The sequence below is a fragment of the Argiope bruennichi genome, chromosome 10 (genome assembly GCF_947563725.1).
Source record: "Argiope bruennichi chromosome 10, qqArgBrue1.1, whole genome shotgun sequence".
Taxonomy (NCBI): domain Eukaryota; kingdom Metazoa; phylum Arthropoda; class Arachnida; order Araneae; family Araneidae; genus Argiope; species Argiope bruennichi.
The window spans coordinates 75,239,611-75,253,862 of NC_079160.1; the positions used below are offsets into that span (position 1 = coordinate 75,239,611).

Here is a 14,252-nt window from a genome sequence, read left to right on the forward strand (position 1 = left end):
GGAAAAAACAAATAAACGAATTAATATTGTATTACCATCAGTTCTGATGGTAGTGCAATATTACTATATGTTATGCTATGTTCACAATTTTAAGTCTTTAGTGCATAGTGAAATTATGTATTATTATATTAGATTAAAATCTATTGCAAACTTTGTACCTAACAGACAAACAAAGAAACAGACAAAAAAAAAAAAAAAAAAAAAAAACGATTTAATAAAAACGTATTAAAAGGTTTTAAAATGCAAATTGTTCTTGACTAATACTGAATCTCAGGATAACTTTTTATTATTTGCAATCATAATATCTTCTGCAAATGCAAATGGTATTTATTAAAATCAATAAAATTTGCAGAATTCAAAAAAAAAAAACCAATATAGTTCAAGCAATTTATTCTGAAATAAATGTTGTAATATTCGTAATAATGTGATTCTAGAAAGCAAAACTTGACAAAAAAAATGATTTAATTAAATAAATTACTTCAATCAATATTGTTGTGGAAGTTGCGTTTTAAATACGCATAAAAACGTCTTTTTGTCAGTGCCTTTACCTTAATTATATATATATATATATATATATATATATATATATATATATATATATATATATATATATATATATATATATATATAAGAGGCTAACGTACATAGCACAGAAATCGTTCTTATTACTTATTGTCAAATGGCAACAACAAAATGCAAACAAATTACTGTGCGAACATTTCAAACTGCTTCATTGAATGTTTTTACAGCTGCATTTAATTCAATGCTTCGCTAATTAATGCAGCTGCAAAATATTATTAAAATTTCTGAATAAGGCCCAGCAAAAACTATACATTAAGAAGAAATAAAATGTTAAAGAAAAAATAGGCATTAGAAAGCTTAATCGAAAGCGATAATAAGGCTTAACTACTGCCAGATTTGTAATTGCTATGATTTACTTACAGAAATTGATTACTGTATCTTACAAAACTTTTATCTCACAAAAATGTTTTTTAATTATCTTTAAACTCGAAAAAATTGTCTTTTTTTATGATATCAATTTTATTTCTGTACAATGTTATTTTATTTTATTTTATTTTTTTAAACTGTAATACATAATTCTTAACAACTGAAGTCTTTTAAGTTATGAAATTTAAACTCGTCCATCAAAATAATCGATCACGGGATTTTGCCAATGTTAAAATTAAGATTAAAATAATACTTTTTTTTTTTTTTTGAAAATAATGCTCCGAATTCCTTTCCGCTTTTATTTTGTGGTATATACACTTTTCAAGTTGCACGTGTTATACATGTGGTTATCAAAATAATGGAAATACCTTCGATTTATAAAGAATCCTTAATTAGTATGATATAGACCGCATGCAATACAGCCTTTGGCATGTAATACAGCTTGGATTCGCCTAGGAATCAATTCATACAAGTGTTGAATAGGGTTTAGAGGAATATTGTACCATTCTTCCTGGAGATATTTTGAAAGTTCTGGGAGAGATGCCGATGGAGGATATCGATTCCGTATTGAACGCTCTAAAATAAACCATAACGGTTCGTTTATATTGAGGTCTGGTGACTATGCCGGTGAAGGCAGATGTTTAACTTCATTCTCGTGTTCATCAAACCATGATTGGACAAGTCTCGCTGCATGGATAGGTGCATTATCCTGGAAAATTCAATCTCCTGCAGGAAACAAAGTTTGCATCATCGGATAAACCTTGTCAGCTAAAATTTCTCTATACTTCTCCCCAGTGACCCTTCCTTTCAGGGTTAAGATTTGTGCAGCAGAAAACCACAACATGGCTGCCCATATCATGATAGATCCACCATCTTGCTTGACAGTTGGAAGGAAACAATCACAATTATACGCTTCTGCAGGAGTCCTCTAAACGTGCACCCGTCTTGTTGTTGAGAAAAGTGTTAAACACGATTCGTCAAACCATATTACTTTCTTCCACTAATCAATCGACTAGGTTTTGTGAGCGTGACATCATTGTAAACGACGTTTACCATTAACATCTGTGACAAGTGGCTTGGGAATTGCTGATCTGCCATAAATGTTCTTTTTATGAAGTTGCATTCTAACTGTAATCACTGGCACTGGAGAATCCAGATGGGTATTGAGCTCTGCGGTCACTTTTTAGACATTACAACCCGCTTCAGTATCCGTCGATCTCTTTCACCGAGTTTCTCTTTCCGCCCACTATTTTGCTTTGCCGAGCTTGTGTTGCTGCGCTGTGTGCACGCTGTCATGACTTTAGACACCGTACCTCTAGAAACGCCTAAAAGTTGAGATGTTTCGGTCACACTTGCTCCAGCTAGACGGGCTCCTACAATTTGGCGTCTTTGAAAATCGGAGAGGTCCAACATTTTACATTTTTGAAAAAAAAAAAAAAAAATCCAAGAATTACAGAACTTTAATAAAGCTAACACATACTACCAGAATATATACATTGTTACTTCTAAAAAAAACTGGTGGCTATTATTATATTTTAATGCTTACGAAGCGCATTAAAAAATGTCACTTTTATTCACAGGTGTTACCATTATTTTAATAACCACCTGTAGTTTTAGATTTATTCATTTAAACTCAAGTTTTTCTGTCGTATCAATAATAAAGTAATGTTTTAAAAAAATTATTCCAACCACATTAATATTTAACAGTCTAGGAAGCTAATAATCTAATCAAATAAGCTGAGCACCAAAGGCAGTTAGTACTTTTTTTAAAAAAAAATACTACACGTTTCATGATATCCGCAATAAAATCTCTTATCTATTCTTGGAAGAAATAGTAGCGCTTTCAAATATGGAAGACGATAGGTTTAAAGAGCGCCAACCATTATTCTGAACTCGCGATAACCATGTCTTGAACAAACGATTATACCATGGGCCACCACGATTTCATCATCGTTCTATAATAACAATGACACTCCTGTACGACAATTGCTGTGCAGTTATGTTATTGGTCCCGACTCCAAATTAATTTTAATAATTAGAGCTCCTTTTCTTTAAATAACTTTCATCCACATTTTACTTCAAAATAGTATCTTTATAACAGCTCTGAACAACCATATGAAATTTATATTTTTTGAGCAACAAGATTTTTTTTCTTTGTCATTTCGAAAACGACAACAAGAAAAAAGACGATATTAACTGTTATTTTAAAGTTATGTATAAAGTAGTTCAAGCCAAAACAGTATTCCCTTCTCAGCAACTAAGTTTCAGTACCGCATATTATTATCTTTCAAAACCCATCATTTACAAAAATATTTTAGATATGTGTAGGTGTCAATCCCGAAATCGCACAGGGGTTTATTGTCCGTCCTATATGCGATTGTATTTCAGGAACTTTTTTTAATTGTAGGAGGTAAGTCTATCGGTGGTTTGATAGGTTGTCTTATCGACTTTCTTCATTGTTCTGTCGTAGCATCTGGTATTTGCAAGAAATATGCAGGCTTTAATCTATCAATAGATACTTAACATCTTTGCCTGCTATTTTAAAGTTCTCTTAAAGTTCAAACTACTGTATAATTTCATTGGTTCGGAATGATATAATGGATACCATTATATTTGAAAGTTTTAAACACTTCCATTTATAGCACTTAATCATTTTCTAAAAGCAGGAACAAACAATCTGCCATTCATTTTGCAAATTTAACAAGTATCAGATCTATATATTTTCAATGGGATTGACCCCTGTCAACGTTATAGATGTAAAAATAAAGCAATGAATCACAAAATACAAGATTAAAATATTTATTATTTTAAATAGTTTACACAAATTGATTAGTCAAAAATAAAAACAAAATAACGTTCACTTCTACTATTAAACTCTTAATCAACATTTTGTCGAGGTATCCATCCCCCACATGCGATAAAAGAGATCGATACGGTAAAATAATTTTTAAAAGATAATCAAAGAAGGTCACTTCTTGCAAATAATCTAACATCATCCAGTCTTTTATTTGTTTTAAAATTAAGATATTTTGATCCTTTGAATTCAAAACTGAATGGAAAAATCAGATTAAAATAAATTAGTTGCCTCGTTACATCTACAGATTTTTAAAGAAACTAATAACAATTTTAATATAATATAATTTAATAACTTATAACGAATTTCCTGGTGATTATTTTTTTTTTTTCTTTTCATTTTGGTAATCACATTTGGCAACAGTTTATGATTTGCAAAAGTAAAGCAGTTCATGCTTCACAATACATTCTGGATTCCACCTTTGTTTCTTGATAGATAAAATCTATTTACACATGAAAATTTATGAAATGGTATAAAATGGACTTTTTGAAATGCTCTTGTAAAGGATTGCAACAAAATAGAAATGCATATATTTAAAATAATTATCGGAAATTTTTAGCATATTTTCTCACAGATGCATACAATTATACCTTAATTTTTTTTCTCATGAATTATAATTTAAGATAGTTGATTAACTCTGACCTAAAAAGCTAGTTCCAAACACTGATGAATTTTTACAGAAAAAACAATGGAATAATTGCAAAATATGTTTTAAACTATTTGGATAAACTGGATTTTATTTTTGATGCTTTTAAAAATAAAAAACTTTCGTCAGAATTTCAAAAAAATCAAATTTAAATGTCAAACCAATAACTTCCTGCTATTTTAGATTTGACTTTTAATTTTTCCAATGCAAATTAAATTTAGTTTATTTTCTTAAGATTATAACATAATTATAACACTTTTTTTTTTGGAAAAAAAAAAAACGAATATGGTCTCAATTTTTGTTACTAACCTATTAAAAAAGTTGATAAGATTGCTGACAGAATAAGTTTACATTTAAAACTCATATATAATGTAGAATTCATTTTTTAACAATCTAAATGATATTAAAATTACTATAAAAGTTTAAAATATAAAGAATCCATATAATAAAATATAAAGAATTTAGATATTTTTGTGACAGTACTTTTAGATTAATCTAAAATTTCAGCATAAGCTTAATGCGCAGAGAAGAACCTGAATCTTTATTGGTTAACAATCCCATATTTCGTTATTCGTAAGTTTATCCAAAACGAAATATTCTATTGTGAAAGTAGCGTGGAAACCACTAGTTCATGTTTAAGCATTATTTAAAACGTCGATTTTTGTTTCGCATAAAATAATCCGTTTTTAATAATTCATTTTGATTCCCTTAATAATTTTATAATCCACGCTTTATGCTTTTGTCTTATGCTACCCTTTTTGTCTTTTGCGCTATTCCATTTTTAACTGAAGTTACATAAATTCCATTTCATTCAGATATTTGTCATTTTTATCATTTCTTTTAGCATTGATCCAGCATGAATACTTTTGTCCGCATAGTTTTTCTTTCTAGTCTATCAAAAATTAAAAATAATTTTAAATTATTATCAATTAAAGCTATCTGAAATTGTTCGAATTAATGCTCTCTCATTCTCTCTTCATCAAATTTTCAACTTGGTTTTTTTAATTCCTCGGATAACGAAAGATTTGTTATGATCCACCAGATGAAACATCTTCTTGTCCAACAATCTGCCTTTCTACAGCATGCTGATCATCAACATCAACTACGTCCACCTGTCCCAAATTATCATCGAGCTGATGCTCCACCATTTCCTCAGCCAAGCTGCTGGGTCTTATGTGCTCGCTTGATTGCAAAAATAAATCTTCATTGGATTGATCCTCTGGTGGATTATCTGGATCTCCTAGAACCTGTCTTGCTGTATTCTGCTCATCAGCATCATCAATTATGTTCACTTGCCCAAAACTACCATCGAATTGATGCTCGTCCGCTACATTACTAGGGATCACTTGCTCTCCTGATTGCAAAACCAAATCTTCATTGGATTGATCCTCTGGTGGATTATCTGGATCTCCTAGAACCCGTCTTGCTGTATTCTGCTCATCAGCATCATCAATTATGTTTACCTGCCCAAAACTAAAATCGAATTGATGCTCGTCCGCTACATTACTAGGGATCACTTGCTCTCCTGATTGCAAAACCAAATCTTCATTGGATTGATCCTCTGGTGGATTATCTGGATCTCCTAGAACCTGTCTTGCTGTATTCTGCTCATCAGCATCATCAATTATGTTTACCTGCCCAAAACTAAAATCGAATTGATGCTCGTCCGCTACATTACTAGGGATCACTTGCTCTCCTGATTGCAAAACCAAATCTTCATTGGATTGATCCTCTGGTGGATTATCTGGATCTCCTACAACCGGTCTTGCTGTATTCTGTTCATCAGCATCATCAATTATGTTTACCTGCCCAAAACTACCATCGAATTGATGCTCGTCCACTACATTACTAGGGATCACTTGCTCTCCAGATTGCAAAATCAAATCTTCATTGGATCGATCCTCTGGATCTCGTAGAACCTGTCTTGCTATATTCTGCTCATCAGCCTCCTCAATTATGTTTACTTGCCCCAAACTATCATCAAATTGATGCTCGTCTGCCAAATTACTTAGGATTATTTGCTCTCCTGATTGCAAAACTAAATCTTCGTTGGTCCTGTCTTCTGCTGAGGTATCATCCCTGGTCTCTGAATCCTGAATATTCTGTCTATCTCGAGCATCGATAGCGTCTTCCAGATTGGCAATACCCTCTTGATCACCAGATGCTAATTCATTATGCGATTGCACATACTCCCAATTCTCCTCTTGATCGATATTTTGCCAAATTTCTCCATTTTGCTCTTCTGAAATATATTGAACAGGCCCCGGATGAATATAGAGACACTTTTCTCTATCCGAGCATTTCCCTTTCTTATAGAACTTGCAAAGTTTTTGACGGACGTTGGCTTTATAAGCATCTATCCACTGCTTTTTTTCTTCTGCACTTTCGAACCATCGTCCACTTGGCACGACGACAAGGCTTTCCGTCCGGCATGCAGGACAAAGTTTCGGCTGGCTTGCTCTCCGTTTGACATCTCTCCATTTGCGGATGCAGTCCAGACAAAAAATATGATTGCAGCTGTCTTGAATGCCGAATTTCTGTCTGGTAAATAACTTGTTTGATCCCCAAACGTATTCCAAGCAAATCGCGCACATCTTGTCCTTGCTGATCATGAATTTGAACGCAATGTCCATGTCCTCGAGGAAGAAAGCCTCGCACGCTCTGAGATGGTCTTCTCGTTGCTGCTTGTCAAAAGGATGCAGAAAAGCAAGGTCACAGAATTGGCAAATATCCCCGTGCACGTAGAGACATTCATCTCCGAATTCACATTCTGTAAAAATGAAGTTATAACACATCTTGGTGTGATCGGGGTCTGGTTCAGGCTCTGGATTTGCTTCGTATAGAGGTTCATCTGCTGGAAGTTTTTGTGGTTCATTGTGACTATACCAACACTTTTCTCCATAATAGCATGCCCCTTTCTATAAAAAGAAGAAGAATGAATGTAAAACGCATTTAGATGGCTATACGAAAATTCTGAAGAGTAGAAATCAGCCAATGAAAGCTGCACTGATATTAACTAAATTTATTGAAAGCTACAAAACTGCCACACAACGTCACACTTTGATAAAATCAATACTTTACCAAATCTAATTAATACTTTATTATAATATTTATTTATAAGCTCCAAACATTTAAATATATATGCGTATAGACATGATGCCATACAATCATGAATCCATAATAAATAAAAACATGCGATTTTGAATAGCTACTGAAATAAAGAAATAACAAAAAATAAAAAATTGAAATTAAATCAACCACTTTATTAAAGAATGATCTTATATTGTATATTATTAAAACCTCAGATTAAGCCTTAATCTCCCTTTGACATAACTTATTGCCTGAATGGAAGTAGCTCGACCCTACTCCATCAGAGAAGTGGGAACCAGCCACTGAAGAGACAGATTCTCATCCCCAATATAAGTCTTCTATGTGATAGTAAGTCAAGTCAACCTTCTAACTCTCCGACCCGCCCTAAGGCACACGGATTTAAACCATAGAACTGAATGACCGGACCGCCGCAACAGCAATTGGCGGGAACTGTGGTTGAGTCCTAAGGGCCGTCACCGGCCACGGTACAACCCTCCCCGAAGGAAGTACGTCCCGTCATCGATGGGGGGAGTCAGATCCCCCACCTATTAGTGTACCCTCCAGGGTGGCGAGATCCAACCACCATGCCGGAAGCATCTCATCCTCATTTCGAGGTGCCCCCCCGAGGGTCCTATGTGATAGTAATCAGAGATCGGAGCATTATATCATTGTGATATTTAATTAATTAGATCTGTGATGAATTAAATAGACTAATTCCATATCATTCATTGCAATTCCATATATATATATATATATTTATGCAATTTAGGAACACAAAATAATTAAAGTAAAGTGAGTAGCATATTCGTATTTAAAGTACAAAAGATTTTTGAAAATCTTCAAACGACATCTAGCGGATAATAATACTAATTAGATGAAAATTATTATGATTGCTAAAAACCATTTACATATTTACATTTTATGATAAGAAACAGTGAGAAAAAAAAAAAAGGAATACAGGGAGAAAAATTGATGAAACTTGGGATATAATTTTATTTCTAAAATTTAAATCTGCATCGTATTTCGGGAAAAAAATTAAACTATTTGCTGTACGCAATAATTCAAAGAAACAGCAACAATATAAATGAAATTTGGTGTTTTTATACCAAAATTATAAATCTATGAATTCAGAGAGGGTCTAAAAAATACTCGATTCCTTTCACTAAGCTATGAAGTTAAATACAAGATGCACTTAATTATGTAAATATGTAAGGGATTATACAAGTATGCAGAGCTGGATTAAAGCCTCTAGGAGCCCATAGGCAATGCTCCTTTCCATCTCACCGATTTTCAAAATCAAATTTCATTTATTGATTTTTAATATTTATAAAGTAGCTTTAAATAACAAACTATTTAAATGTGGATCATTTACAAAAGAGTTGGTTTCAGTAAAAATAATTTCAAACAAAACAGTAAAAAATATAATATAAATCATATTTAATCAGGGAATAATTTTTAACTTGTAAAATTGGGCAGTTTTTAAATTATAAAGCACGATAATTTTTTAGAATTTTTAAATAACATAAAATTTACAAATGATAATTAATTAGAAATGTGAAAACTTTTTGAATAGAACTCTATTCAAAAATTAAAACAATGTTTGATTTTAATTTGAATAAACTCGACTGCACAGCCTTTATAATGAAATAAGTACAAAATTAAATAACTAAAAATACTGTAAAAATATCTAGAGGACCTTAGAATTGTGCCTATTTAATAATCCAGTTCTTGTATGGGAGACAAAAATAGTAATAGTTCAATTATGTTAACGTTCCTTTTGGAAACAATCTGAGAACTATTTTGGAATGGACCTTGTACTTTTGAACCTCAATCAAATGATGAGGCCACCCTTTTCCCAAACTTCCACACCACAACAACGGGTGGACGTTTCTGGTTTCTAGCCTAGAGCACTACAGGCCCAAAACCTTATCATAAAGCCACCACGCCGTGAGAAGATAGGGATGAGAAACCATAAAATATATTCTTGAAACATCATTAAAAATATAAACAAATGGAGAAAAAAATCGAAATAAAAAAATATCCTATACAATCAAATCAAGTATTGCAAAACATTTAGGTAATAAAGGGAAAAATAATATTGAAAAAAAAAATAATTTCGTGACTTAAATAACAAACTAACCTTTTCATAACAAAAGCAATTCTTGGGAACAACCTGTTGATTCTGTGGTCTTTTAAAATGTCTGTGGGTTTTTGTTTCTTGTGCAGGCATAGCTAAAGAAGAATCTTCGACAGTGGCTGGCATGTCCTCTGTTTTTTGAGGTTCTTTTCGAGCTGGACCGACCACAATGAATTGATTTAACAGTTCAGGTTTTGGATAGACTTTGCCTTTTGGTCTGATGTGTTTATACCAGCATTTAGAAGCAAATTTACACGACGCCCTTTTATAAAAAGGGCAGTTTTGAACATCAGATGGATTGTTAGACGGAAAAGATCGTTTAGGCAAACTGTGATTGTATAAACATTTTTCTCCATATCCACAAAAGCCCTTTTTGAAATAACGACAGACTTTGGCAGATTTTTTCTTTATGGGAAGAGGATCAGATTTTTGGATCACAATTTCTTCAGCCATTTTTTGTGGGAAACGTCAGTACATTGAAATGCTTCTCATGAACAGGGAAATTTCTTTTGCGCATTCACTGAATCAATGAGCTTCTAAAACAGTGTTCAGACGAGGCCAACTATTGCGAGCAATTGAAGGCCACACCTTCTTCAGGCAGATCATGTGACCGCAATGAAACAGAGTAGAGTGAGTGAAACCCCTGATAGATCGGGGGTTGTGGTGAGAGTCAATGACACAACCATTTACCATTGTCCCGTTGGGGTCACGTGATGCTCCTGACGTGGGGTAGACATGGCCTTCTATTGGGCGTAATAGTTGGTCCCTTTCTGCATAAGAAAAAATAGGTTGGTTGATACAGATTGTTTGTTTGTAGAATATTTGGCAACAAAAGCTGCCATCGCCGAATTCTTTCGAGTTAAGAGATGTTAGAAAACTGCATCTCTTGAAAAAGATTTATTTGGTAGTGTATTATTTTGGCACTTAAAATCGTGTTTCTTATCAATGACTAAAAAGAATTTTGATAAATCTTTTATATAAATTATCTACGATTGCTAGGTTAATAATACCCCCCCCCCAAGCTAGGTCTGTCAATTAAATCAAGACAATGTGTTCAATATTGTTTACTTGTTTATTAATGCAAAACCAAGAGTTATTGTAACTCTTAGAAGGGACCGAAGAAGCAATCTTTCAGTTTAGTTATATTAACGTCTCGTTTTGAAGCAACATTAGAACTATTTTGGGACGGATCACGTAATTTGAACCGCGGTCAGATAACGAGAATGACACCTGAGCTTACACCCCCTTACCAAGCTTCCACACCACACCAGCGGGAAGACGTTTGTCCCCGACGGATTTAAGATGTCCCAGACCAGCTTACACGACGGTTCTTCGGTGAAGTCGGGTCTCGAACCCGATGCCCTCCGATTCCGAAGCCTTACCAACAGGCCACCGTGGTCCTTTCAATTTAGAATGCGTATTTAATTAGTGTCTTTTCTTTTGTTTCTTAACCAAGACGTAAAGGTTAAAAATGATCAGAAAGTTCCAAAGACTGTTTGATCACCAAAGTTAATGCTTTAAAACATTTTCAGCTAACTTTTGAATAGAGATTTTATAAGAATATGAAATATCTCCCACAACAATCCAACCAAAATGTATGAATTCACACATTCTGACAGAAGAGTTCAGCTGTACTTTTTTAATCCCCGGTTTGATAATGATTTACGAATTCATGGTAATGATTCGAATACAAGTAATGATTGTAAAACTTTTCGTCGAAAGTCTATTATGCATCCTGATTGAAAAATCAATTAATTTATTTTTCTTCCAGAATTTCTTTTGTTTTAATCGACCAGATAACAAAGATAGAGTGACATTTAAAAGTTTATAAGTAAAAAGAAATCAGACGATTCCAATTTAACTAAACCAAATCCACAACGAAGGAAATAGTAAAAGAAGAGTTCTTTAAAGCTTTAAAAGAAAACATTTAAAGTTTTAAAATTTGTAAGGAAAAAAAAAAAAAAGAAATCAAACGATTTTAATTAAACTATATCTAATTCACAAATGAGGAAATAGTTAAAGAAAAAAAAAAGCTCTTTAAACATTTGAAGTTTCAAAATATACAAGAAAAAATGAATCAGTCGATTCCAATTTAACTAACCAATTTAACTAACAATTTAACTCCGAAGAAAATAGGCTCTAATCAACAGTTTTGGATTTACAAAGTACCGCTGACATTATTGATAACAATATTAATATTCAAGTTTTTATTAATATTAAGTAATTAATAAACTTTCTTATTACTTTGCATAATCCACTATACGATCTTGCAAACTCTTTTTAAATTGAAATTCTTTCTGAAGCGTAGTGACGTAGAATATAGAAAACATTAAAAGTTAATAGTTGGTCATCGATGATGTATGAGAAACGTCAAATGCATACATTTTTATAGCAAAAACTAGAAGATGCACTTTCTTTCTCGACGTTTTAATATATTTCCACAATACGGTATATTTTGTATTTAGCTTCACCGTGGGCATTTTGAAACAATCTCTTTCTGTTGATTTGCAGGTTCGAATTTTTCTACAGACCTACGATGTTGATGCCAAAATGAAACGCAAAATTATGATTATTTTAGTTCCCTGCGTATTTTACTTTCTCATGTACAAATATTGTAATCATATTGAGAAAGTATTATAATCGTCAAAAAAATTCGAAGTCGTAATGGTGACGAATCTCCAGGTTTTAAATGTCTGAGTTCGAAAAAAGAATTTAAGAATTATGTCTGCCTGTCCGTCCGTCTGTCTGTGACAAAGATAACTCAAAAACGGTTTTAGCTAGACGGATGAAATTTGCTATACAATTTTTACACTAAATTTGTAAATTTCTGTCAGATTTCGAGCAAATTCTGTTCAGAAGAAATCTGGTCTATTCGTCCGTTCGCAGATAAATTAACACGAAGAGACCTAGATGGATAAAATTTGGTACATATATTTAACATCCATAGGGTTAGACACTTACTAAATTTAAATGATTTTCGGCGTCTTTAACTTTTAAATTAATTGATTTATTGGTGTATGAATAAAGGTAAACATGAATAAAAACTAGTTATTCAGTATATTTTTCTTTCAAGCTTCAAGCTCTGTTAGTGCTAATATTTTCTTTCCGCATTATTTTTAGCCGTATGCAGCATTGCTTTTTATACGAAATATAGAGAAAGTATAGTAATCTTCAAAAAATTCCAACTCGAGATTTTGATGAATCACCACGTTTTAGTCCCCCCCCCCCTGAGTTAGAAAAAACTGATTTTTCGGAAAATACTGTGACAAAGATCTCATAAACGCTTTGAGCTATGCCAGTGTCGATGACTCTATCCACAGATTTTCAGACATTTGATTCAAATGTTGTTCATCCAGCTTTTAATTTTCACTACTTTTGGCAATATATAACCGACGAGGTAACATGTGAATAAGGCTTAAAAAAATATGTCGCATTTTGCCAAAAAATTTTGATCGGTCGATTAAGACTTCAATGCGATGGATGTCGACGACGTAAAATCCAAATTCTCAGTCATCTGATTTGAATGTTATAATGTTCATTCAACATATACTTTGTGAATAAGATGTCACATTTTTTCGACTAATCTTTTTCCCTTCGGCTAAGGTTTTATCATAGATTATGGAAAAAAAAAATTATTTTCATCGAGCACTTCGATCACCTGCCAGTGGAATTATTAGAGAAATGGAGGCTTTTATATTATTCATGAATAGGACAATAAAGTTGTTTTCCATAATTCATCATTCAAATTCTAAAGTTAATCACTGTCTTATTCTTCTAATTGTTACTTCCTCGATAACGAATTGGTAAATTTATTTTATTCATTTCACTATGAGAATTGCCTGACTAAAATCTAGTAAATTGTTAAACTAAATTTCTTAAGAAAAGATACCATTGTATCTTTTCCGCATTCTATATTGATCGTGTCAGAACTATGGTAAATTTTTTTTTTTGTTTTAAATGTGTTGCATTTTTGTTGCGCACTTATTATTCTCGGATTCGAAACACATCTGAATTCCTGATCGTTGCTGCAATCCTGATTGAAAAAAATATTTTAGGTAGGGAAAACTATGCTGAAAAATCGATTTTTGGTGAAAACATCGAATATTTTTTATTTATTATTTTAGATTTCTGAAAAAGTTTCTTTTATAAAACTTTTTCTTTGAACTTTTTTTTATATAGCTTCCGATATAAAATATGAGCATGCATTTGTTTATTTAACATGACACGTCATTCTGGCGCAATCTATGTTTTTATCTATATACTACAATTTAGAATGAAATATAACATATTTTTTCTAATTTTAGGTTTCGGAGAAATTAAATCTTAACAGTCTCATAAAGAAATAGACTCAAAATATTGACAATTTTTTGATGGTCATTAAAAGAAACCGAGAACATATTTTTTACAAATTTCTTTGTAAAGTTTTAACAATGAAAGAAAAGATCAGCATCTGAACAAAAAAGAAGCTAAACAATACTTGATTTTCTTTAATTAAATATAAAATTAATTATTATGAGTTATTTCGAATCCAAATGAGATATATTGTGCTTGCCTCCCCGTCGGCAAATCTCTGCCAC

The 14,252-nt window shown here is 32.3% G+C and overlaps 1 protein-coding gene across 1 annotated transcript; it reads right to left on the reverse strand.

Moving 5' to 3' along the window:
• Window positions 1–4,668: 4,668 nt before the first annotated feature.
• Window positions 4,669–10,286, reverse strand: LOC129987475 (uncharacterized). Its single transcript, XM_056095453.1, has 2 exons — window positions 9,679–10,286; window positions 4,669–7,366 (listed from the first exon to the last, which is right to left on the reverse strand). Exons 1-2 carry the CDS (start codon window positions 10,126–10,128, stop codon window positions 5,477–5,479), a joined length of 2,340 nt encoding a protein of 779 aa, XP_055951428.1. The 5' UTR covers window positions 10,129–10,286; the 3' UTR covers window positions 4,669–5,476.
• Between the last annotated feature and the right edge of the window lie 3,966 nt (window positions 10,287–14,252).

Excerpts from the sequence above, each read along its gene's own strand:
- LOC129987475 (XM_056095453.1), bottom strand. The coding sequence starts at position 10,128 with ATGGCTGAAGAAATTGTGATCCAAAAATCTGATCCTCTTCCCATAAAG. Across the intron at positions 7,367-9,678 it reads ATTGCTTTTGTTATGAAAAG|AAAGGGGCATGCTATTATGG; the intron begins GTTAGTTTGTTA and ends TTCTTTTTATAG.